This window comes from Caretta caretta, chromosome 6 (genome assembly GCF_965140235.1).
Source record: "Caretta caretta isolate rCarCar2 chromosome 6, rCarCar1.hap1, whole genome shotgun sequence".
NCBI classification, from domain to species: Eukaryota; Metazoa; Chordata; order Testudines; family Cheloniidae; genus Caretta; species Caretta caretta.
The window spans coordinates 44,625,674-44,652,857 of NC_134211.1; the positions used below are offsets into that span (position 1 = coordinate 44,625,674).

At 40.1% G+C, this 27,184-nt stretch overlaps 1 protein-coding gene across 14 annotated transcripts in view; it reads right to left on the reverse strand.

Moving 5' to 3' along the window:
- Nucleotides 1-27,184, reverse strand: part of GAS2 (growth arrest specific 2) — a 156,704-nt gene that overhangs the window by 41,156 nt on the left and 88,364 nt on the right. For 10 of the 14 annotated variants that reach the window (XM_075129457.1, XM_075129459.1, XM_075129456.1 and 7 more), the window contains 4 exons: nucleotides 22,299-22,393; nucleotides 21,320-21,383; nucleotides 11,402-11,546; nucleotides 6,922-7,029 (listed from right to left, as the gene is read on the reverse strand). In XM_075129457.1, the coding sequence (XP_074985558.1) occupies nucleotides 6,922-7,029; nucleotides 11,402-11,546; nucleotides 21,320-21,383; nucleotides 22,299-22,393 (412 nt within the window). Of the gene's footprint in view, nucleotides 1-6,921; nucleotides 7,030-11,401; nucleotides 11,547-15,005; nucleotides 15,084-21,319; nucleotides 21,384-22,298; nucleotides 22,394-27,184 lie in introns of those variants that run through there. The other 4 variants (XM_048852148.2, XM_075129461.1, XM_075129465.1 and 1 more) reach the window with 2 other exon arrangements.

Below are 27,184 nucleotides of genomic sequence, written 5' to 3' on the forward strand. Positions count from 1 at the left end.
CCAAAAGAAAATGCCCAGGCTCTGTTTCCATAGCAACCAAACTATAGTGATGTTCTGTGCATGGGTTTATACATTGAGTTAGTTGTAGATAAATCCTTTGGTATTACTACTAGAATAGAATACTGAAGAATATAAGTATTAGAAAAGCACACAGAAATAAAAATGTGATTGTATATGAGAGAGCATGTATTACTCATCGTTTGGTTTGCAGGGGATGATCCTGCAAAATATGGAGCATCTTTCATAGATTCATAGACTTTAAGGCCAGAAGGGACCGTTAGATCATCTACTCCACCATTTTTCAAAGTTAGGGTCGTAACCCACTACTGGGTTGCGGCATGTAAGGCACTGGGTCACGCTGGTCAGCTCCACCCACTGGGACGTTAAAAATCCCGTCGGTGGTGCTGCCCAGCTAAGGCAGGCTAGTGCCTACCTGTTCTGAAACCGTGCTGCGCCCTAGAAGAGACCAGTTGCAGGTCTGGCTTCTAGGCAGGGGGGCCATGGGGTTCTGCATGCTGCCCCCACCCTGAGCACCTGAGCTGGGGGGGGGGCACGGTGTCTGCAGGTGAGAGCTGCGCAGAGCCGCTTGCATGCCTCCGCCTAGAAGCCAGATCTGCTGCTGGCCACTTCAGAAGCAGTGCAGTCTGCGGTACCAGGACACGCAGAAAGTCCGCACCCCAACGCTGTGCCCCAATCCCCTAGCCCAGCGCTGAGCCTCCCACAAACCCAGAACCCCTTTATGCACCCCAACCCCCTCATCCCCAACCCACCCCAGAGCCTGCACCCCCAGCCCAGAGCCCTGACCCCCTCCAGCACCCCACCCTCCTGCCCCAGCCCTGAGCCCACTCCCACACCCTGAACCCCTCATCCCTAGCTCCGTTGAGTCACAGGCATCAACAATTTTCTTCAACTGGGTCCCCAGAAAAAAAGGTTGAAAACCACTGATCTAGTCTGACTTCCTATATAGCACAGGCCATAGAAGGTCACCCAGTTACCCCTATTTTGAGCCCAAGAACTTGTGTTTGACTAAAATATATCTTCCAGAATGGTATCTTGATTTGAAGACTTCAAGAGATGGAGAATTCATTTCCGTTGGTAATCTGTTCACATGGTTATATCACCTTCACCATTAAAAATCTATGCCTTACTTCTAATTTGAATTTATCTGACTTTACCTTCCAGCCATTGGGTTTTGCTATGCCTTTCTCCACTAGATTAAAGATCCATTTAGTAAATTAGAACCTCAGAATTATGAACACCAGAGTTATGAACTGACCAGTCAACCACACACCTCATTTGGAACCGTAAGTATGCAATCAGGCAACAGAAGAGAGACACAAAAAAGCAAATACAGTACAGCTATAGTATTTAAACTGACAAAACATTTTTTAAATAAATGGAATAATGAGATTATAACAGAAACACGAGGAAAATTTTAAAATTTCACTAGAAGTAACCTTTCACAACTTGCCTTTTTAGATTTTGTTAGTATTAACAAAAGTAAACTACTAAAACAATGAAGGAAACTATTCCTTCTGTATAGTAAAGTTTCAAAGCTGTATTAAGTCAATGTTCAGCTGTAAACTTTTGAAAAAATAATCACAACGTTTTGTTCAGAGTACGAACATCCTCCATTTCTGAGGTGTTTGTAACTCTGAGATTCTATTGTATTTTCTATGAGGAGATGAGCACTCTGAAGTGTTATTGACCTCATTGGAAATTGAGGGGTTTAGTACCTCAGGCCTGAACAAATTAATGCTAACAAAATCTAAAAAGGCAAGTTATGAAAGGTTTCTTTTAGTGAAATTTTAAAATTTTCATCATGTTTCTGTTATAATCTCATTATTCCATTTATTTTTAAAAAAATGTTTTGTCAGTTTAAATACTCTAGCTGAAGGATTGAGGATATTAAGGAACAGCTGAGTGTCACAAAACCACTTAGTGACACAGTGGTGGGAATGGGACACAATGAGCAAAATCATAGAAATGTAGGGCTGGAAGGGACCTCAACAGGGTCATCTACTCCCTCTAGTCCCAGAGCTAATGTGCAAGTGGTTTCCTGTACATGGTATATGCATATGGGAGGGTTAACTCTAAACCAAAGGATCAGATTTATACCTTATTAAATTGGATACCATCATTTATTTTAATTCAAGTAATTAGCATGCATTATTATAAAATGCAGCTTCTGTTACCAGCATTTAAGCAGCCTTTACAGTTATCTACTCCAGCCTAGCCGGCAAACACCACATAAGTGAATTAAGGAAGAACAAAATAAAGAGAAGATGCAATTCTCAATTAAAATACAAGTGTTTTCAGTGTTTAAGCTTTCATGTTCACTTCATGGAAGGCATGCTCAGTTTAAGCAGGGTCTGAAATCCAATCTGTTAATTTCCAATCTCAAGAAACTGGAATGGGGAAACAAACCTTAGCTATACTATATTGTCAGACAGGTTCTTGTCGTATTTTTAAATAAAGATTTTCATTTTGCTTTAATATTGCTTGTTACACATTTTGCTCTCTTTTTATATCACATGTAAATACACTCTGCTGAATACCAAAAAAACAGATTTAATGCCTGATCCTATAAATCCTTGCTCCTGAGAGTAATATTCACTGAGGAAAGTAGTCCTGTTTGTTTCAGTAGAACAACTCACTTGAGAGAAGATTATTCTTGTGAAGGATTGGGTTCATTGTATTTTTGTTTTCTTTTTTATTCCAAGGAGAATTTTTTTCTGTGATAAATATTCCAGGCTTTCAAATATTAATTTTGGGTAAATTGCACATGAGGGTTGTGTTCTGCTAGGTTTGTTTTTCATTGGTAATGTGACAGGGTCAGGCCAGATGGCTACAAAAGAGTGGTCGAAGGTAGATACATTAGTTCCAGGTTAAGCAGGTCCCTTTTCCCTGGGTAAAATAACAGGGACTATTCCAGAACACTCAGGAACTTTCTAAAATTAATTAAGGCTAATCAGGACACCTGGTTTAAAAAGGTTCTCACTCCAGTTAGTGAGGTGTGCGTAAGGAGCTGGGAGTGAGAGGACGTGCTGCTGGAGGACTGAGGAGTATAAGCATTATCAGACATCAGGAGGAAGGTCCTGTGGTGAGAATAAAGAAGGTGTTGAGAGGAGGCCCTGGGGAAGTAGCCCAGGGAGTTGTAGCTGTAATGCAGCTGTTACAGGAGCCACTGTAGACAGCTGCAATCCACAGGGCCCTGGGCTGGAACCCGGAGTAGAGGGTGGGCCCGGGTTCCCCCCATCCCTCCATCCCCCCAACTCCCTATTTGATACCGGAGGAGTTGACCTGGTCTGTGGGTTCCACCAGAGGGGAAGGTCTCTAGCCTGTTCCCCGATCCACTAGGTGGATCAGCAGAGACTGTGGGGATTGTTCTTCTTCCTTTTCCCCATGCTGGTCAGTGATGAGGCTAACTGTGTGAATGGCAGATTTGAGCCCTGGAAGTGGCCAAACTGAGGGCTGCCATGAACCTCTGAGGTGAGCAAATCTGCCAATAAGCGCAGGACCCACCAAGGAAGAGGAGGAACTTTGTCACAGTGGGGTTGTAACTTGCTTTTAAAATAGCAGCATAAATCCTTACAGAAATGAAATAAGGGAAGTATTCTTAATGTGTCCATTAAAAAAGTTGTGGATCCAGAACGGAAGAGGAATTTATTGCAGAGGAATAACTTCATTAAATACTCATTAGCATTTTCTTTTGTGTCCCATAATCTTGAACTCATCTACTGTAGTTACAGTATAATTGCATTTATAATGAACACAACGGTATTAATGTGGCCATAATGTAATTCTACCATGACCAAGCAATAATAGTAGTACCATTAAACCAAAGTGTTTATAAGTTCTCAGACATGATCTATGGTTACATCTACATATACGGTGGAGTGTAGAGTACAGACACTACACTCCCAGCTAGCATGGCTATAAATACCAGTGTGAACTGTAAGGTATGGGTTAAGCAAGTAGAGTATATACCCTATGCAGCCCACTAAATGCCAAATAAATGCTTCTCATGTCTACACTGCTATTTTTAGCAGTGTAATGTCCCACCGCCTCCCCCACCAAAGCCTTTCCCCACTGCCCAACCTTTCAGTGTGGCATATAGCTACACACTGCAGTGACAAGTGTGGATGTAGTCTGCCTTTCACATGTAGTGCCTGCACTGTACACACCACCCTAAATATAGACATAGCCTATCTTCTTACTTCAAAGTTTCACACACAATGGTGTCTAGGTGCCCCAGGAGGTGGGTGACATCTAAAAGTGGGCAGGCAAAAGTAACAAGTAGAGGTACACTCAGCCAGATTACAGGAGCAGGTGAACTTTAGCCCATGGGTAAAATTTTCAAAAGTGCTTAAGTGACTTAAAAGCCTAAGTCCCACTTTTTAAAGTGACTTGGACAGTGAGGCCAGATTTACAAAGGTATTCTGGTGTCTAAAGATGCAGATAGGCACCTAGTGGAATTTATGAAAACACCTAAGTGACTTAGTGCCTAGCTCCCATTGAATTTCTTAAGTCACTTAAGCACTTTTGAAAATGTTACCCTAGTATCTGATGCAAGTCAGTGAAAAGTTAGATCCAGGATGGCAGAGCAGAACAAAGAGCCAGTTAAGAGCTATATTCTATAACTTCAGGCATCTCCACAGCATAAATCAAGCCCAGCAGAGCAGCTCTCCACTTTGTGCAGAAAGGTAGTTCTGATCTGCAGAGGATTTCAGTATTTCAAAGTTTGATTTTGTCCACAAAAGGGAAAGCCTTGAGGTCCCTGCTCTGAGGTGAACTGCCCCAGAGCCACAGATTCCAGTCCAGAAGCCAAGCCATCAGTAAACAATTTCACCATATAAGACCCTAACCCTTGTCCCATTGAAGTCAGTGGAATTTCTTCCACTGGGCTCTAATTGAAGAGCCATAAATCCAGATAATATTGTTGCTGAACCAAACTAATCTAGAAATTTCATCCAAATCCTTTAGTCGGTTACTTTATATGCAAGGGGACAGTTGATGGCAGTGTCCAGGGAAACAACCTATGTCATAAATGGAACAGATGGGACAGAAGGAAAAATTATCCCCAGCAACATCAGGAGATGGTGCCAAATGACCACTGAAATTAAATGTCAGTTAAGCATCTCTCTACCTGCATTTCTACTATATGTAAGAAAGTTTATAAAGGGTTCAAAAGAAAAGCCTAATGCATGTATTAATGTATATGTGAAAAATCCATAGCTTGAAGGGTTAAAACAAGCTGGTGAAGAATTACTATAACCCAGTGGAACGCTCCTTAATGAGACAGAGTCTAGTGCAACCAAACTATAATGTACTTTATTTTTGAACTGTGGATCAAGCAGCTCAAGCCTACTTCCACTGAAGTCAATGGCAAAATTTCTAATGACATTAATAGAGCAGGATCTGGCCCTAATACTGTAGTTTGATGTCTAATCCATATCATAGTTAGATTTTTTTGGCACAATTCTACCTGGAATGCAGAAGCGTGATATGAAAGGGGTGTTTTGTTTGCACACTTGGAATGGAACACTGACTTGGAATGAATTGTATAACAGAGAAGCCAGCAGTGGGGAATTTGTGACACAAAATTTTGGAAGGAAAACTTACAGTTTATCAAAAAGAGAGGGTTAAGAATGGTTTAAGATTTGTGATTTAAGACTAAAAATAAAGGAAGAAATCAAAAGTGCAAGCTGGCTAAAAAGCACCAGTTTTATACAAGGCTACTTTCAATGTACAGCTGAAAAACTACAGTTACTCATTTTCCACTGTTAAAAATGTGTTTTTAATGGGAACAACAGTGACTTGTGAAACTTGATACTGTGAAATGAATAGAGGACAAAAATTAAACTAGAAATGTGAATTATAAAACCCCATACATTAGGTGCATAAATGCACAGCTATGGCCTTTGGCTGATTAACATTAACTTTTGCACAAACTGATTAAAAAGTAATCGTTTTAGTGCCCTAAATATATTGTAGAGTTAAAAGGAAGTTTCAGAGGCAATAAAACATAAATTCCTTTCTTTATCACATTAAAATTCCTTTGCAGAGTCCATCTGTAGCCCAATCTTTCATTTTGCGTAGACTCAGAACTCCTTTTGAATTAATTAAGGGTTTTCAGGCTCCTATTCAGCAATGCACTTAAATGTGTGCTTAACTTTAATCACATGCTTAAGTCCATTCCAATTTAGCAAAGCCCTTAAGTATGCACTTGACTTCAATGGGACTTAAAAATCTTCTTAGAGTTAAGCATATCCTTTAGTGTTTTGCTGAACTGCGACCTCAAGGAATGCAGGACTGAGAATGTGAGGGAGTAAATATTAGCTTGCAGGTTCAAAAGCTAAGATTCCAATTGGATTCATTTGTCTAAAAAGACTCCCACTGACTTCTACTGATGCTACCCTACCAATGTACGTCAGCCATGGGACGGAGGGATGGGAGAGTAATTTAGACTCTCATTCAGTCTTTGATCTCTCTCCTGAGACTGTCAAGAAGGGTACCAATTAACACAAAGTGGGACGATGGCTTTTCCGACAAGAATACTATTCCAACAGGAAATAAGAAACCATCATCTCTATTTGTGAAGATTCTTCGTCACCATTTATCATGGCCAGCATGGAATCAATGACCTAGAAGTAGAAGACTCTACCATGTTATTAATTCTCCGACCCAACTACCCCTTTCCCCTTCCCCTGCACCCTCCTGTGGACTATATCTCCCCGATTGTGCTGTGGATGAGAATCTGTACTTGTCAGAAAGAAAATATTTTCTTCCATTAACCAGTGGTGCCATTTTAACCTGGAAAGAAGCAGCCCAAGCATTAAAAAATGTTGCTGTCAGATGGCAGATATCAGTGATCCCCAAAAGGAACATTGCATAACATGAAAAATGAAAACTTTTTACCCTAATAAAGAGGATCTTCTCTCCAACTCTGTACCGTCCTTGTGAAAGACGCTCCACACAGAATTTGTTGGGGCATTTACAAGGAGGATCTTCAGAAATGTGTTTGACCTGAAAAACAAGTTATTATTGTATCTCTTTAATAGAGTGTACCTGCAGCAAACTGTTCAAAAGGGTAGTTAACATAATGTCATGCCCTTGATTTATTCTCTGTCATCATGACAAATGACTTCTTCCTAACACCTCTTCAGGCTTTTAATTAAGGCGCTATTGCTGAAATTGTCTTACTTCTTTTTTCCCTCAACTCTAATGTTTTTAATAGTATGGCATTGAGTGACTTTTTAAGACATTGATTTCAATACCATCGCTACTACTAACGGGCAAAATCATGAAATCTATACTAAATTTCTATGTGGTCCATAGGGAACAATCCCAGTGTATTCAATGTGTTTTTTGCTGAATTAAGAATGAGTAAAAACTGAACGAAGACTTCAGGATTTGGCACTTCTCGTACAGGTAAAGCCTTGAATCAAATAGTAATAAACCTCATATAGCATTCAGATATTAGCAACACAGGCTCTCTTCTTACGTTAAGCCATGTGAAGGGGGGGGGGCGAATCGGTGATCACAGCTTTTTCAGGGCCACTGTTTTTTTCTCATTCTGCAGTGTTTCTGACATAGCCTGGGGACCCACAAGAAAGACCCTATAGATCTTAAAATATCTGCAGAAGGATCTTTTGCATCAGCATCTTCTGTCATCACTCAGTAATGACAACATAGATGATGTGTCCTCCCTTTGGGTCATGGGCAGAGTTCAGATGGGCCCAAGGATTGGGCCATAATTTCTTCTTGAAATCTACATGTATTTTCAATTACATAAAATGGTAACATTAAACAAATCTATATTCTTACTTATTAAAAATATTAAAATGAAAAATAAATACAGCAGCAGTTTTTTAAAGCATCTGTGAAATCCAAGGTTGTGGGGATTCCCAAGTCAGAAGGGAATTCCCAGGTGTGGAAAGATAAAGTAGAGGCCGGTGATGCTCTCAGACACACAGTTTGCTATGGAATTACACTACATAACTGAGTGATCAACTTAGCCCAAAGTTTGTCAGTCTGAAGTTGATGGTATGTGAATGGAATTGAACTCTACTGGTTTTTGGAGGGTAGATTTACAATTAAAATCCACCTACAAGTCTCAGATGAAAAGTAAAGGAAGTCCAAGTATTGGAGTCCTGAGTATATCTGATACACAAAAAGGAAGCTGCCCAGTAATTTCTCCAGCAGGGCTTCCCTACTAATATAATTAACACTGCTTTATCTCAGAGATAGAGGACCTGATTTCCCACAATCTTCACCTTGCATATCCGTTTACACCTGGGTAAAACACTATGCTCACTGATCATGAGCCAGGATCCAAGCTAAACTCAGTGCCATTCAGAAGAGTTGCAGGGAGAAAGGTGCCATTTATGTTCCCCCTAGCCTCAGCTCTGAGATGTTCACCAGTGCAGGGACATGGCTGAGGTAGACGATGTGCTGCTGCACTCTCATGGTTGCCTGATGTTGCATTAGTCAATTGGGAGCTGTTATCGGCAGGTGTAATTTAGAGTTGCCTTGAGGGTTCTCTAAGTTACTGGTGTAAAAAATGGACCCCAAAACCCAGGGATCAGGGATGAACAAGGGCTGCTGAAAGTTACTTTTGCCCTATTCCTCATTTACATCAGCCAAACTTCAGCTCCAACTGAGAATTCAGCCTTGAATGTGAAACCAGTGACATTAATATTTAGTGGATGTATATTCTGAACTTTTAGGTGATCTTAAAGTAGCATAACCATCAATGTCAACGAGCAGATCTGGTTGAGTGAACTCTAATTTGACATTCAAGTAGCACTTCCACTAAGAAACAACACTGACAAGTGCATGAAGGCAATCATTTCCACATACTGTCCTTCTCTTGGATGAAAGCTGACCTAACGTATTGATGTCAAATGAAACAAAATGCAGGACGCACTTTCCAAAGGTTTTGTCCACTTCACATAACACTCAGCAGACCTTTTCAGATCCAATTTGTAAACTAAGGCCCCATAAAAAGAGACTGAGAACAGAAAGAAAGCTGTTAGAATAACTTACTGATGAAAGTTTGAGTAACGCTTTCTTAGACAGGAAAAAGGCCAGGGTCATGTACTGGGGCTCTGTTAGGTATTTTGGTTGTCTGACAAAAATACAGGAACAGATCTGTTATACAGAGTAGGAGGTTTTAGGATTTAGGTTTTATACTTGAGGGAAAATTTCAACACGTCAAAGGAACTTTCTTTTTGTTGGAGGTGATTGGGGATATGGATAGATGTAAAAAGTGAACAAGTTAACTAACATTTTTCTGTAATTGATCTTGTCAGCTGATGGGCAGGAAGAGGAACTTTTAAAATTGACTTACCCTCTATCACCTAATTTGAGGGCTTTCCACCTTGTTGCTAAAATGATCCAATGCTCCCATCTGACCAGGCCTTTTCCCTTGTGGAATAATTGCTGGGAATTATTCCACCCTCACTCAAAAATGTGCAGTAATATTGTCGTGAAACTTACTTCATAGCTTGAAATTATACTTGGCACTAAACACATTAAAAATGGTCATTGGGCTTGATTTTCCGGTCACTTATTTGTTTTAGCACCAGAATAATTCCAGTGACTTCAGTGGAAATTCTCCTCTCATTCACACTGGCATCAAGAGTATTAGGTCTAGGATGTTGAATATCAAACCAATCTTGAGATATTCAGGACCTCTACCATCCGCTTAAAACAGGAGTAACTCTACTGAAGTCAATGGGTCATACCGAATGTAGGTTGCAGGAGCTGCAAAAGGTATATCTGGACATATATGTCCTCGGATCTTGGGACTGCATACCAGAGTGATCGTCTAAATGCTCCCCAAATCAGCTTGCCCATGGCCCCAGGGTCTAACAGGAAGGGATCGCCTGTACATAGATACATGCCAACCATGCCCTCTGGTGACACTCCTTATACTAGAAACCAGCAGAAAGGTGGTATAGGGCCTGTTATGATAACTCTATGCTGCCAAGGATTCACCTGAGCAGCGGGAGTCCTCCAGTAGCTGGGTCTGCCACCTTTAGGGTTGCTTTGTTCTGGGTAAGTAGCACAGAGCAGCTCAGCGTTGGGGAGAATCAAAGCCAATTGATTTATACCACTGTAAATCTGGTACAAACCAGAGGATAATTGAGCCCTTACTGTTGTATTTGCCATTGCTGCCTCCACAACCCCACTTGCCTGAGGCGCATAGAAGTATTATTGACTGGAATTTAAAAATCAAATATGGAAGTGGAGGGCAAAATTTAACCCTGTTTTATTTTTTGTGTCTGCTTTGTATGAGTGCTGCCATTAGTTTATAGTGTGGGGACAGTGAGGATCAGGAATTTAACTGGATAAATTCAACCCTTTCTATCCCTACTGCATTTTAAATTAAAGAAGATGGCTGGAGACAGCCTTCATACTTTCTTCTCTGTTCCCCTGAGATATACAGTCATCTCTTCCATTCTAAACATCCCTGCATTCTCCACAATCCTCTGAGAGAAGCAATGAGTGGGTTTGCATAGTTAAAGATGACACAAAATATAAAAGTTAAATGTAACCTATTTACATTTTAAAAATACATTTTTCATTAAAAGAATGAACATTAGATTCCATCTGCTCATTGTAACACAAAAGTGGCACATAGGTTTTTCAAGAAGCGCTTTGTAACTCCCAGGTGGCACATCTACCATGTGATATAGCAGTTACTATAGTAACTGTTTCTTTTTATAGAATATATTTGTAATTTCCTAGTTAACCTCTTCATTGCCTCAAAATGTCTCTTTCAGCTGATTCCAGCTGTTTCAAAGTAAACCCCTCTTGTGGAGCGTAACTGAGAAATGATCACTACAGTATCGTGTAAAGAGCTTAATGGATTGTAAAGTAAGGTATTTTCCCTGGTAATAGTGAGGAAAAAAATCTGTTTTGAACTTGTTTTATGCTAGAAGAGGCAGGCAGACCGAGAGCATAAAAAGAGGCTCAAATAACTCAGAAGTGTTTTGTTAGAAATATGTACAAGTCAGTAAGGGACAAATCTCTCAGTCTTTCCTCAGAAAAAACACCAAATGAGAGTTCAGTCAACAACTAGTTTAAAAAAATAAAATAAAATAAAAATAATGACAGCCAGACCTGGACCTCAGTAAGAACTTCAGCACTGCAAAGATGGGCCAAATTGAAGATTCCTATTATCCACTAAAATTTTCCAAACTGCAAATATTTGTGGTCACAAATGATATTAATTGTAGACTCTTGCAAATCTTGTCATTAGACCTCTAAATGTGGTGAGATGTCAAACTCAGGCCCTTATGTCCTGTGTATGTCAGAATGTGTCAGGAAGATGTTAGTCTATTTTTTTGTCGATATCTCATGATAAGAAGCCTTGCCCAAGCACACTTACAGCATCATCCAACAGTTTTCCTGTGCTCTTTTTCCCTGGAGATTTTGTTGGGGAGGGTGAAGGAGACGGAAGAGGAGCTGAAAGTATTTCCTCTTGTTCAATCTCTTTCTCCAGCTTTATTAACCCAGGAGGTTCCACACCAAACCTTTTGAAAACATGCAAACAAATTACCAGTGCTTTCATATTTTAATAGATCATGATGCATAAACTTCATACATATACAGCTGTGCAACACAGAATTGCTAAACACACTAATGAAGGGATAAATACATGATATACTATTGTAGCTGCTATCAGTATCATAAATATGCAGTATGAAATTAAAATAGCATCTCTCATTTAATCAAATTTACAACAAATGGACTAGTTTTCAGCTTGTTAGAGAAACATCTATAAATATGTGATATGGTATTTGGTATGTGCCACAAGGTGCGCACAGGTTCTCGCCCTCTTGTCCCTGTGCTCTGTGCTTAGGCTGGTCAAAGAAAGAGTCCCAATCCCTCTTCCAGGTGTTTCACCCGTGTCTCTTTATTTACAGTGCTTAGTGCAGCCCCAATTCCTCCAACACCGATCCCCACACTGACCCTCTCCTGGGTCTTCTGGCTTCTCCCCTGGCTAGCCTCCTCACTGAGCCTTTCCCTGGGCTTATATCTCCTCCCAGGCACCAGCTCAGCTGGCTCTACTTGGCTCAGCTGATTCCCCTGAGCCTGCCCTCGTTAGGGTCTGCAGCTGAGCTCCTTGCTGAGTGTCTGGGCCCCTGCACCCGGCTGCTCTGCCGGGAAGCAGGGGAGGAGCCACCCCTTTAGCAGGGCATCCAAAGGGTTTATACCCCTGCCCTGCCACAGTATGTGATAGACACATCCCAAAATTGTTTAATATGAGAGTTCAGTTCAGAGAACATCTACTTCGCATTTCATCATTCTCTCAGACTTTTTCTAGAAATTATGAAAACTTAAATAGTTTTCACAATAAATCTATATGAGAAAAAATTAATCTGTTAAACCTGAGCATAACCCGCTGTAATAGGTATTATGCCCAGTTTACAGATGGGTAAATGGAGATAAATTCAGGCCAAATTTTTTCAAGAGTGGGCACTGATTTTGTGCACCTCAATTTTTGGGAGTCCAACTTTGAATCTGTGGGGTTTGTTGTTGTTTTTTAAAAACTGCACAGTACTCACTGTTCCAATTTAAGTGAATTCCTGAAAATCTTAAAGTGTCTCAAGTTTGGCACTCAAAAAATGGAGGCACCCAAAATCAGTGGCTACTCTTACAAGTTTGGTTGTAAGTTACTTGGCCAATGTCATATAAGGAGTGAGTAGCAGAGTTAAGACAGAATCCCAGAATCCTGATGCCTACTTCACAGAACTAACCACTGAACTACACCCCATCTTTTTCTTTTTGAACTGAACAAGAAAAGAAAATATCTTTTTATATGATAATTTCCTTTTAGCTAAAGACCACCATGCTAAATATAGGTTTTCACATCAAACCTATTTTTTAGTGAAAATACATATTGTATTGTGTAATATAAAACCCTAGGGCCAGATCCAGAACTATGCTGATTTACACCAGCTGATGACCCAGCCACTAAAGTTCTGTACCAAAAATATACCAAGTATTAAAGACTAACATTATCATAGAACTTAAAGTCATATAGGCAAAGGGCATAAGTGTATATATTGGCCCTTGCATTTTTCATTACAAATTACAAGCTAATCACACTGCTGCAAGGTAAGTTAATACCCAGAAAACTAAGAAATCAAATCTGTGCTTGTATTGGCTGTTAACTGGTGCAGTCTGCCTAACGAAAAGTCAGCCAACATTGGAGCGAACACTTATATACAATCCATTTACTTCCTGTCTGTCTGCAGATGCTGACATGCTGTAAATCATTAAATTCCCCCTGGGCTCTAAGCCTACACCTGCATGAGGCCTTACTCATCAAATAAACCGTTCCCACTTGCATTAATGCTGCTTCTTTGCTTCTGCTGCTTTTCAGAATCTAACTCACCTCTGATTTCTATCATTACAATAGACAGTGTATAATTATTATAGATAACTTTAACAAACTTCTTTCCATTAATCAGCTGAAATTAAATTTAAACATATATTCTTCGTGTATTGCATCACAATCAAACAGCTTAATTAGAAGGTTGAATCGACAAAGAAATCCTTCTGCTCTTCTCACAGTGGCTTTCCATGCAAAAAAAGGTACAAGCCCTGTACTGAGAACTATGTTGGGAATTTCCTTCTCTACTCCTTTCTAGCCTGCCTTCTCCATAACTACAAATAGAGCAGCATCAGACTGTAAAATGATCTCCGATAGACTTCTAAGAGCACCACTTCCTATTTTTCCCAAGGAAAAATTAAGTACAATAGCAGAAAGATATAACTTCTCAACAGACTATAATTTTCAAACAAAAAACATCTGGGGGCTGATTTAAAAAAAAATAGTTTTACAGCCACGTAGGAAGAATTCCAATTCTTTTTGTAGAACAGAAAGCTTAGCTATTGCATGTCATACCACCAAAAAAGCAGCACACAGATATATTTGCACCTAATTCACTTTCCAGAATGTAAACATTCTTTAAGACATATTTACACATGTGGTGAGATTGATTCTGCTCTCTATGTCAATTTTACCTCAGTGTAATTCCAACTATTTCACTGGAGCTACTCCTACTTTACAAAGGTGTGAAAGATGAATCAGACCTGCACAATCCCACTGATTGCAATGGAACTGGATAGCCTAAGTCAGTACTGCATTTTACCCCATAGGATTCATCCATCTTTCACAAGGACTATCAATCCATTCATGTGGGATCAGTCAGTACAGAATTTGGCCCATTGTATTTATTGAATGAAAAGCCTGTGAGTCTTATACACTTTATTCATGTTTCCTGCTTTAACTTCCATCATATGAACAAAAGAGAAAAATCAGCAAAGTTATTGATTGGGGCCAGTAGCTGATTAGCCATTGTTTACATGTAGAACAAGATTTTAATTTCTGATAATGGGCTGACCCTCTGTCTAACACTGTCCCTAATCTTGCACTTCTAAGTCTCATGAGTACACTTCAACTGGAACTACTCACATGAGCAAAGGCTGCAAGATCGGGACCACAGATTACTACAGTGGGAGCAGACTCAGGCCCTGAAGGTCTGTCAAGAACCTGAAATACAAATAATCTCTTCTCTAATGAAAGACCAACCCACTGTCAGCAGGGTGTTTGTTTGTTTATTAATTTATTTAGATGATTTCCTCAAAAATTTTACTATTTTTGAAATTTCACTTTCGTTCATTTAAATGCAAGCTCCAGCAGTAACTTGCAACAGTATCTCTCTTTGCGAGATGATGTGTTCTGTACAAATGGTGACAAAGCTCAATCAAGTCGAGTTGGTCCATCTTTCTGCTGAGTGGGTGTACAGTATTAGCCTAGCTCTCTGCGCACATATCACTAATATAAACACGCTGAAAACTATTTAGATGGTTTGCTAATAATGAAGGCTTCCATAATGTATGGTGAGTTAAATGGTAGCACCTACACAATGACATGTACCTGATAGTGATGCGCAAACTAGAAGAGGACAGATTGTGCCTACCCTTTGTCTGGAAAAGGCTGACTTTGCTCTGCCCTCATTGTAGGCTACCAAGACACAACATGGCCCAATGTTCGGGTTCTGTTTTGATAAGAAATCAAAAAAGTCAGGCAGTTTAATGGCTCTCTCTCCTGGATTAGGACCTGCTTCTCTTCTCAGTAATACAGATATAAAGTAGTGTAGCTCCACTGAAGTCAATGGAGTTACACTGATGTAAGCAAAAGGGGAATCAGACCCTTGGTCAGCAAAATAAGTAATCTGAAAATCTCCTGAGAAATTCCCGCAGACAAATTCAGCTGTCAATTATGGTCTGGAGTAATTATACTGATGTCAATAGTTACTCTAAATTTACACCTCTTTAAATGAAATCTGATTTTTTTCTCTCTATTTCCTCTATATTCCAGTTACCGTTGGAAAAAAAAAAGTCTCTAGTCTTTACAGAACCTTAAAAGGTTTGTTTCTAGAAAGAAGGCCAGTTTAATAGGGTGATAGGAAGGTTTTCGTCCCCCACCCACCCCAAAACCATCCGTACTATCTATCACTCAGTAAAGGCCTGATCCAACTCCCATTCAAATCAGTGGACATATTCAAATTGGCTTGACTGGGAGTTCAATCAGGCCCTAAACACTGAAATCTGAGAAAATTGTTTTGAGAATTCCATAGGTGACTTTTAATGATGATCTCCCCAAACACCTCCTTGTGCTTTTGGAGGAGGAAGAAAAATGTATTTATAACTGCTCAGCGCCTCTTCCTTTCCTAATTCCTTAGGACTCTGTAGAAACTCCTTTTTAATGTTATATCTTTGAGATTCCTGTTCTGAAAAGCAGGCCCCACAGACTTTTAGTACAGTTAGTTCGATCTTCAGGGTGAACAGTGCTTTGAAAATCAAAAAAGATGTCTGTTTAACATCTTATTGTTCCTCATGGGTAATTTAAAGCAATAGCTATAGCAGAGATCAGTTTATTAGAATGCTTTTTTCTTTTTTAAATCCAGCCAACATACAAAACACAGAGTCTATTCACATCACTCGTCTCCCACATAGCTCAGATTTTAGCACACTTAAAGCAAGAACGCCATTAGATACTTGTCATTTAAATGATATAACCCTGTTATGTTACCCCTTCCAGCATTTTCTGTGCACCTTGAAAACTTACTAGGCTGTGGAGAGTTTGCAAATCCCATATCGGGATAGGATTTTTTAGGGGGGGAGGAAAAGAAACAAGTCAAAACGGGAAGAAGGAGTTGCCTGTTATTCTGCTCCCAAGTTGGTTAAAATATGAGCCATATGTGACAGGGTATATAAACCCCGCACTGAAAGGGAAGGGGCTTGGGAGGCTCTGTGTGCTAAAGTAGCCTCACCTTTCCAGCCCTGGCAATCATGCATGGTAGGGAGCAGGGCTTTAAAAAGGAGGGAGCTGCAGTCAGCAGGGGAGGAAGCCCTGAGAAAGGAGTGGCTCCTGTGCAGCAGGAGTAACCATCATGCAAGAAACTCCCCCAGCTCTGTGAGGAGTCCAGAGTCAGGGGCAACCCTGATTGGGAAAGACTGGTTTGGCTACCCAGCTCTAAGGACTCCAACAAAGTAAGTACCCCTGAAGTAAGGTGGTGCCATGAACATTTCTGCTTTTTTATGGATCCCGGGAAGGGCCTTATTTTGTGTTGAATCTGAACTTTTGTTTCCCCCCCCCCCCGTAAACAAAGTAAGCAGGCCCACAAGGTGGGGTCCACTGCAAGGATTAGGAGGTTGTGGCCTGTATTAAAGGGAGACTGCAGAGAGAGACTCTCTTTACACCGTATCTTGATACTTTTTTTTTTTTAACATTAAATTCCCATTGACTGCATGGAATGATGAAATGGAGGGTATCTTTTATAAACCAAAATAAACAGGCATAGTCATTTAAAAAAAAAAAGTGAAGTTGTGCTTAATAAGTGATAGCACTATATGGCCTGGAATTTGGTTTTTACACCTAAGGGATACCCTGCTATGAAAGAGTCAGGGCTGGCCTTACCATGAGGTGAACTGAGGAGGCCGCCTCAGGTGCCAGACTATGGGGCAGGGGGGCAGGCTCCTCTAGGACCCAGAGTGTAGAAAATTGTATCTGCTGCTGGTGCATGTGTATTCTCTCTGCTGTAGATGCACAGAGATGGTGGAGTGCTGTGCTGGAGGAAGGAGGGCACAAGAGACATAACAGGCAGGCAGGAGAAAAGGTGAGAGGGAATAACAGAAAGCAGCAGGAGCTGCAGGGAGAGAGAGAAGGAGGAGCCTCTTATGTACCTCATTAGCACCCCCAGGAGCCTGGACTGATTAACACCAGCTTCTCAGGGAGCTTCCTGTTTCCTGCTGCTTCTCTGAACCCACTTGAGGGGAACAGGCAGTCAACTGAACTAGTAAGAGCTAGTTAGGCCCTTAAGAGGCTGATATCTTCCCTCACTAAGGCCCTGCTACCAGCCTGCTTATTTGTCCCCTTCAATTGAGTGTTGAGAGCCACTATAGCTGGCACAGAACAGCAGTCATGAGTTAAAGAAGAAAACGCCCCCTGGGGCAGCATTCGGAAAAAGAAAGAAAGCAAAGGAAGGTTTTCTATCTAAGCAGGAAGGAGCACTCCTGAGATACATAGACACAAATGTTCACAGTGAGCCTTCCGGCCCCAGTGAGGATGTGAGTGGTGAGGAGATGCCTGATCTTCCAGTTAGTCAGAGTGCAGGTGACCTTGCAGCGACTGCGGCATCCATATCTCCCTCTCAAATGGATGTAACCATGCAGGTGCCTGAAGAAAAGTGTAGATCAGAGAAGAGTGTGGTAGAGGCGCAAGAAAAAGCTGCTGCTGAGTTTAGTTCTTTAAGTTGAGATGATCCAGGACTGTGGACCCACTTGAGCAGTAGCCTGAGGGACTTCCTTGTACTGCATGGGCCACAGCAAGTGAAAAACTTTGTTCCCCAAAGACAATGAAAATAGAAGTTTCCATCCAACACATTACTGGCGTGAAATCCCCAATGGTGACAAAGTGGGGAGGCCATGGCTTATGTACTCAAAAACCCAGAATGCTGCATACTATTTTTGTTGCAAACTCTTCCAGTCTAATGTTCCAGCCACATTGGATTCTACAGGAACAAAGGACTGGAAAAATCTGGCTAGAAATCTGGCATGCCATGAGAAGGCAGGAAATCACCAGAGAGCATTCCATAGGTGGAAAGAGCTTGAGATGAGACTAAGGTTAAAGGCCACCATAGATGATCAGCATCAAGAGAAGATTGCATCAGAGTCTCTTTACTGGCAAAATGGACTGAAAAGGCTCATTGCCATTGTGAGAATGCTTGCTACCCAAAACCTAGCTCTGTGTGGCACTTCAGATAAGCTGGCTGTGCCAAACAATGGAAACTTCCTTAAAATTATGGAGCTGATGTCTGAGTTTGATACCGTACTCCAGGAGCATCTAAGAAAAGTCACCACCCCAGAAATGTACACACACCACTACCTTGGAAAAACAATTCAAAATGAGATCATATAGTTACTGGCAACAAAAGTCAAACAGAAGATTGTGGCAGATCTGAAGTCAGCAAGATATTACTCTGTTGTTCTGGACTGCACACCTGACATCTGCCATATAGAACAAATTACTTTAATGGTGTGTTTTCTAACAACAACAGAACGTAGTGAAAATGTCTCTGCAATGGTGACTGTCAGAGCATTTTCTATAATTTATTGACATTGGTGATACTACAGGAGCTGGTATGACAAATGTGCTTCTTAAAAAGCTGGAAGATATGGGAATTGTGATAGCTGACATGAGAGGTCAGGGCTACGATAATGGTGCCAACATGAGAGGAAAGAACAGAGGAGTGCAGACACGGATCTGAGAGTTAAACCCTCAAGCTTTTTTTGTCCCATGCAGTTCTCATTCATTGAACTTGGTGTTCAGTGATGCAGCATCAGCTTCTAGTGAGGTTGCTGAATTTTTTAATGAAATTCAAAGCATCTATGTATTATTCTTTGCATCAACTCATTGATGGCAAATTTTGAAGCAACATCTGGGAACACCCTCTCTGACACCGTAACCACTGAGTGCCACACAATGGGGAAAGTCGAGTGGAGGTGATAAAGCCTATCAAACACCAACTTGGGAAGACAGATGATGCCATAGTTGCCATTATGAGGATAATGCTATGATAGGAACTGTTCGGGGCAAAACAGTGGCAGAGGGAAATGGAATCACCAGAAACATACATAACTTCAAATTTCTGTGTGGCTTAGTGTTGTGGCATGACATACTGTTTGAAATAAATGTGGTAAGCAAGAGACTCCAAGGTGTTGTCCTTGATATATCTGGAGCAATGGAACAACTGGACAAAGCAAAGTCATACCTACAGTCTTACCGGTCAGATGAGGGATTTCAAAACGTTCTGAAGAGTGCACAGAAGTTGACAGAGGACTTCACACTGAAGCTATTTTCCCACCCATTCAAGAATACAAGAGTCACCGAAGAAGAAGACATTTTGATTACGAGGCACGGGATAATCCCATAAGAGACCCCCAAACAACAATTCAAAGTTGAATTCTTTAACCAGGTGCTAGATTGTGCAATACAGTCAGTTGAACGTTTCATAAAGCTTAAGGAACATAGCAGTATATTTGGGATGTTGTATGATATTCCAAAACTCCTCACTGTACCTGAAGACCTACACCAGCAATGCAGGGCACTAGAGACAGTGTTGACAAATGATGACATGCATGATATTGATGCGAGTGATTTAAGTGATGAACTGAAAGCCCTTTCAAGATACATTTCAGCAGGATCAACTCCAAAGGCTGTTCTGGAATATAGGTTCACAAATAAGATGACCACCCTCTTTCCAAATGCTTTTGTTGCTCTGCACATACTTCTAACACTTCCTGTAACAGTTGCCAGTGGAGAATGCAGCTTCTCCAAGCTGAAGTTAATATAAACACATCTACGCTCCACAATGACATAGGAGAGGCTGGTTGGCCTTGCAACCATCTCAATAGAGCATGAGCTGGCCCAGATTGTGGAGCTTCAGGAAGCAGTTCAAATCTTTGCAACCAAGAAGACATGGAAAGCACAACTTGATTATTCAAACAGATAAAAATGTCAGTGTTTACTATGCAGACAAGAAAAGTTCCATTTGCTGTTCAGGCATTTGAAAGTTAAGTGTTAACTTAAAATGCCTTGTTCAAAAATTTTAAGTGTTAGTTCTCCTTTATTGAGGTAGGTAGCAGAGCAGTACCATGAGAGGAGTAGAACAGGAGAAGGCAGAAGTGAGACCTTTCAAAGTTTTGGCCCAAAGCATGGAGCCATCATTTGAGCTTCCTGCCTCAGGTGCCAAAATGTTCTGGGCCGGCCCTGGAAAGAGTACAAATGGGAAAACCCAGGATATACAAACTTAAGTGAGGGAACTTAAGTTTTGAGAGGGAACAATTTAGTGAAGTTGCTTCCCAAGATATGAATGCATTTAAAGCAAACTTTTTCTTAAAAACAAAGAATAATACCTTGTTGAGTTATAATGCCCTAGGACTAGCTTGTGACATCCTTACTAACATTGAAAATACCTTACTCCAAAAGTAGCCCCTTTGATTTCATGTAAGGGACTACAGTTCACTGTGACTATGTAAGAATATCACAATATGAACTCTAAGAATAAAACATAGACTGAAACTAGCAAGAGCAATAGCTCTCCTAGTAGCAGAGACTGTTGAAACCTTTCTTGAGTACCATGTCTGGCCATAAACATCCAACAGAGGAAGATTCAATTTCTGAGCTTGATTCTTATCTTAGATTGGTGCAAATCAGGAATAACGCCACTGAAGTCAATGAGGTTACAGCCAGAGTAAATAAAATCAGATCTGGGTTATCTGAAGGCAGATTCTACCCCCACTGATGTCAGTGGGAACACTTTAATTGACTTCAGTGGGATCAGGGTTAGATGCTAATATAGAAGATTTAGAGAGAAACGAGTTTTGATTATTTACAGAGACAACATGATTATAAGGAGTAAGAATTTAAAATTAGAACAGGATTTTTTTAAGTAAAGTTGTTAAACTTCTTTTCATATCAGTTTGCCCCAAGATCCTCCTTGTAGTATGAAGACAGCAGAAAAATCTTATTGCTATATTAAGGGAAGTTTGATTATATTGTTTGAACAACTGCCCACAAGACGTTCTTGTGTAACTATCAGTGGGTGTTTGCCTTGACCCTGGCCAGTGTAAATGTTAAACATGAAGATGCACTGAGATAGTAAGTCTCTCAGTAGCCACTGCTGTCAAAATGTAAATATTTTTTAATTCTCTAAATATTTTCACCTACCTGGCTGCAATCCTTCCAAGTTCCAGCAAACAAAGGCACACTTCTCTGGGCTGCTTGTGGAGGACTGCGAAAGCAAAATGAATATAGACAATAGTTACAATAAAAGAGATTTTAAGGGTTTCAGTGATAAACAGATCCCAGCTTACTAATGGCTGTCAACAGCATGTTAGTCCTGAATGTCTCTTTTAGGCAAAAACTGCCATTGGCTTGCAAGATGCTTTTGCCTGAATAAGGAGTTCAGGATTAAGACTCAAGATGTGGCATTTCCAAAGGAGCTTCCAACTCTCACTGAATATCCCTTAGGGTCCTTTGAAAATCCTAGCCTAAATCAACAAAGCTTGGTCTACACAATTTGGTAAAATACAGCCTACCTATAGCCATTATACATTGAATGGAGGGCTCCTAAAAAACTCTAAAAACTAGTGAAATGTCAAAGGGTTCTGGATCACTTTTTACGAACTATAAAGATAATGTTCCGTAGGAAACTGTTTTTCTCCCTCTGCTTCAATGAGCAAATATTAATTATATTAGTGAAGACAAATCCTTCTATAAACTTGATCCTGTTATTACTTGTGCACCCAAGCACTCCCTCTGATAAAACATGTGTTTAGGGTACTCAAGGAAGTCACTCAGACATTGAAAAGAAAGCTACTTATCTGTAAATCTTGTTCTCTGAAGATATGCATCTATGCACGTTGCCATGCTTGGGTCCAGTGCAAGACCTGGGGGAGCTCCCATAGCTTTTATGTTTGGAGGCAGCTGCTGTACCTCATGGACCACTCGGTTAGGTATTTTTGGAAGCACTATCACGTTCCATTATCAGTTCCTTTAAAAACTTGGAGATGGTAACTCCTCCCCACCCCCAAAGAGGCCCAGCAAAATATATATGGAAAAATATACAAAAAATCTGATTGGAGAAGTTTGGGTGATGAGCAATCCATTTGGATGTATAGCTTCAGAGGATAAGAATTATAGGTACCTTGTTTTCTTTTCTCCAGAGATACCCGTCTTAGTGGAATCCTCCTCTTGGGAATAAATTCAGACTTTGGTGTAAATGGACAAGTTTCCCCTTGTCTAATAGAAGAGAAACCAGTGACAGAGAAATTGGTCTACCTTGGCTGTGTTTATGAGAGCTTAGATATATGAACATTTAGGGAATGTGCTGACTCATTTCACTTAATCAAGTGAAAAACACCTCCCAATAGGTGCCTCAGAGGCTAAAATTTTTAAGTCAAGAAGTTTTCATCTTCTCCCATACGCTGTACACATGGACCTCTGAGTGAGAACTGCTGAAATAGATATCTTTGAATATAATTAATACAACGTTGGACAGATCCTCAGCTGATGTAAATTGGTATAGCTCCATTGATATCAATGGAACTATGACAATTTACTTCAGCTGAGGATCTGCCCCAACGACTTTGGGGATTGCACATTCAGCAATACTTTGAAAAAATATATATGCATTTTCCCCCTAGAATCTGAACCAAAAATATTTCCAGAAGGAAAACTGCATAGCAGAAAAATAAAGTGGCAAGGCATTGGGAATAGAATTTCCATTCTATGGCCCTCTGCTATTAGACATATCGGAGATGTAAAAGAAGACCTGGACACACCATCCTTCCTAATATTCATTCTTGCCATAAACTAATTCATGGATGGAAAACTTAATCTTACTGAGAAACCAATATCTTAAAAAAAAAAAAAAAAGTACACCAATGACCCAGACATACATTCTGCTGCTTCCACCTGAAAACTGTTTCAACATAAGCAATATATTTAATGTATCTTAATGCTAAGAAATATATAAATATACAGCCAGAACAGACTGGATAAACCAGTTCTGGAAATATCTTGGTGGCGTATAGGGGGCAATATTTTTGACCTCTACTTTACATCTGCACACATCGGATGTAAGGCTGGGCGGGGGGTGGGGGAGGCTGCATTTTGGGGGGAAGTATCTGTAAACATAAGAAGGTTTGAATGAAGGACATAAAGTCTCTGCCAATGCTCAAACTTCTACTTCTTAAATGAAAACAATGTGCTCCAGTGAATCTGACCCACAATGCTCCAGACACATTTCATGCATTTCACAATGAACAATGTGAAAGAGTGAAATCATTGTTAGAGCATGACAAGCTGTACAGGCAATAATCAACCATAAAAACAAGCATCTGGTGATGTGATAAGAATATGGTGATACAGTATTTCTAACAGCAAAATGTTAGCATTCCTGAGGACTATACCAGCATACACATTCAAGAACTTCAGGGGAAAACAAAAGCCATTCTGTATAGAATACAGTACCCACTGGAAATAGTTTAGATTCTCAAAACAGAATTCTTATATTTTTTACAAGCAGGGCTTTTTAATGGACTATTAGCTAACAAGGCAATGTGGTCAGGATTTAAGGCAAAGTTCTGAAAGTCAGAAGACATGGGTTCCATTCCTACATCTGTTACAGACCTCTTATGTGAACTTAAGAAAGTCTCTAAAGCAGAATTTGCAGAAGTGAGCAATGATTGTGGGTACCTTTTTGGGATGCTCATTTTGAGATGCCTTCTGTCTCAAACTGGAGGTACCCAATATTAGTATCCACTTTTTGAAAGGTGGCTGCTACTCTAAACATGTTCCCTCTGCAAAATAGGGAGAACAACACCTCCCTTTCCCACAGAAGTGCTGTGAGGCTATATTCAGTGTTTGTAAAGTGCTTTAAGATCTTTGATGGAAGGTGTGATAGAAGGTGTGCAAATCTTCTAAACTTTTTATGCCAGTGTGATTTTCATTTATGTTATCCTTTGCCAATGATGTAAGTGAGTATTTCAGAGTGTAAATGTGGAACTGAACAGGAAAACCTGTGTCTGTCTTTGTAATTTTGAGGAAAATGCCCCTACATTGTCTGCACTGGAGCAAGTTAGGAATCCTGTTTAATGTTTCCGCGTTCAAGGGTTAAAAAGCAGTTCCTTGATACCAATAAATACATATATTCAGTAACAAGTAATACAGTTCATGGATTAGAGGAAATTCCTCTTTGGAGTGAGCGATTACAGACTCAGATGGAAATCTTACATCTGTACCTGAGGTATGCTGTTGCTTCCTGTGGGAACTGTATTCATAATTTTCTGAATTACTTACTGGAATCTAACAATGTAGGTTTCTGAATTATTACCAGTACCTCAACTTTCTGACCTGAAAGGTTACCTGATCCTTCAAACACTGAGTGGCAAATACAAGTTTGCTAAATACCAGATTTATTTATTGTAATTGTAGCAATAGACATTCATCTTGACAAAGAAAGCATCATAAGCAACAAAATAAGACTCAATGGGCCAAATTAATTCATGTTATAACTCCACTGATGTCTACAGAGTTACACCAGGGATGACTGTGATCCATTATGTCTTCATTTAGGGGAAACTTTTCTTCTCATTTACAACCCAGGTCAATGTAATGGATGGATGGATGGAGGTAAAAAAGGAGACATTTGTAATTTCCTGTCAGCAATTCACACTTAAGAAGTACATCATTTAGCATATGTAGATTCTTTAATACTTAAAATGTTATTTAATTTATATAGCAGTTTAATCCCTCCCAAGCAGTTTGTATAAAAATACACATTTGTGATTCATCTGTTCTGATACCTAAGTTTCCTCCCTTGTGTTTGGTGTTCATTTTCTTATCACATATATTAAATGCATTTCTAATAATAATGTCAAGACAATATTATTAAATGAGCACTAACACACTTTGTATGATCACATACATGTAACATTTATGACATCCAGAAACCTACATTAAAAACTGTTAAGTTTGCAAAATCAAGCACTTCATAGTCAGAAAAAGACAGAAATAAGGCTGCCTCTGCAAACTTAATTTGACCCCCTTGTGCATTGGCATATGCCAAAGGCTTTAATTACATGATCATATACTACTTTTTCCACAGGATATCTGACTCATTCACTGCACAGGATGGATGGTATTGTCAATTTTTTTTAAAAAAAATCCTTGTTATTCAGTGTGTGGCCGCATTCATTATTCACTGCACACCATCCAAACCCTGCACTGAATACAGAATTATTAGTTCCCTCCTAGGTTTTTCTGAGGTGCTGTCATCTTAGCATTTTACAATATTAATGAATTTATCTTCACAACACCCATGTAAGGGAAGGTGGTATTAATTTTTTATACATGGAAATGGAGGCATAGAATTAAAGCCAAACTTGTCAACTAATTTGGGATGCCCTATTTGAGATAATTAGGGTCATATGTTTCATAGCATGTAGCATTTCCTAGCACCCATTGCCCTCAGATACAGTTGTGAATGCTCAACACTTCCACAGATCAGACCCCAGTGTCTCAAGTCAGGCACCCAGAAAATGAAGAATAAACAATCAGAGACCACACCTGTGAAAATTTTGGTTTAAGTGATTTTCCCAGTAGCACACAGGAATTCTCTGACAAAAGCAGAGAGAAGACAGTTCTCCAGGGTGCCATTCAACTGTTTTAGCCATTAGACTGTCCTTTCTCTTCCTACAATCCCCTTATTCATTCAGAACACACCTTCCAACTTCTGCAACAAATGAGGCTTTGGTCCTACAGCCTGATTCATTCCCAGAGTAAAAACCATCCTGGGCACTGAATAAGGGAGGGGTCCTGTAGAAAAAAAATAGGCTTTAACTACGTGTTCAGATACTATCATAAAGCATATGTTAAAGAGGGCTGAATTAAGATTACGTGGGCAGCCTTAATTTGACTATTTTCTTAATTCTGAGTGCTTGACTTTCCAACCTTAATTTTAAATTAACATAGTATTTTGGGATGCAATTTCCTAACTTTTAAAAAAATGTAAATGTAGAAAAAACAATAATTTCATCTTGTGAAACCATATTGACCCATACATAGTCTTCAGCAGGATGGGGATCTTTAGATCCACTGGACACCACTTGAGCAAAGGGAATAACTAGTTATAGTAGAAGGCTGTTATCTTCTATGTGGGCCTGCCACTAGACAGGAATGGAGATTCACACTTTGCGGGTTTCACAGCTATTTGCTAAACAGCACCACAGAATGCCCCAGTATCTGGGAAGAGTAATTGCAGGGAAAGTCCTGCTCAGCTCCTGCAGACGTGACCTGGAACATACTCGGTCACTCTGTAGGGATGGCACCCGCAGTCTGGTCAACATTTAGGAACTGTGAGGGGATGGAGCATATTCAGCTGAGATAGAATCTTCAAAAACATAGCTGCTAAATTCTAAGAAGTCTCTACCAAGCATGTGAAACTTGTCAGAGGTTTATAACTTGGTCAAATCTGGGCAAATTTTCACAGAAATTGCAAAAGGCACTTCCCTGACACCATGGTGAGCTGCCCCACAAAATATCAAGTCTCTGCTCCAAAGTATAGAGGTGCTGGTTCTTATCAATGAAGCAATTTTAAGAATATTTTTAACCTGGGCAAATCATATTTTCCCCAACTCTCAGGAATGGATGAACCACTTCAGATGAAACTTTCCAAAATTCTGCCTGAGGTAGAAATGCACCATTTCAGCCCAAACAGTTTAAGGTTGGCAAGTTATAAGCAGCTGAAAACAAGCTTTTATGGAAAGTGTATGGCAACCTTAATTACAGGTGTCACTGCCTGCACTGCCTATTACAGCAGTTGGGTTGAATTTCCACTATTTGTGACTACAGTATTATATGTCATTAATGTGGATTTTCCCTGACCTTTATGGGGGAAATTTTCAAAAGCACAAATGAGATTTAGGAACTCACATCTCATTGACTTTCAATGAGATTTAGGCCCATAACCCATATTTGTGCCTTTGAAAAATCTCATCCTAAATACCTGGTCCCCACCCCATAATCACC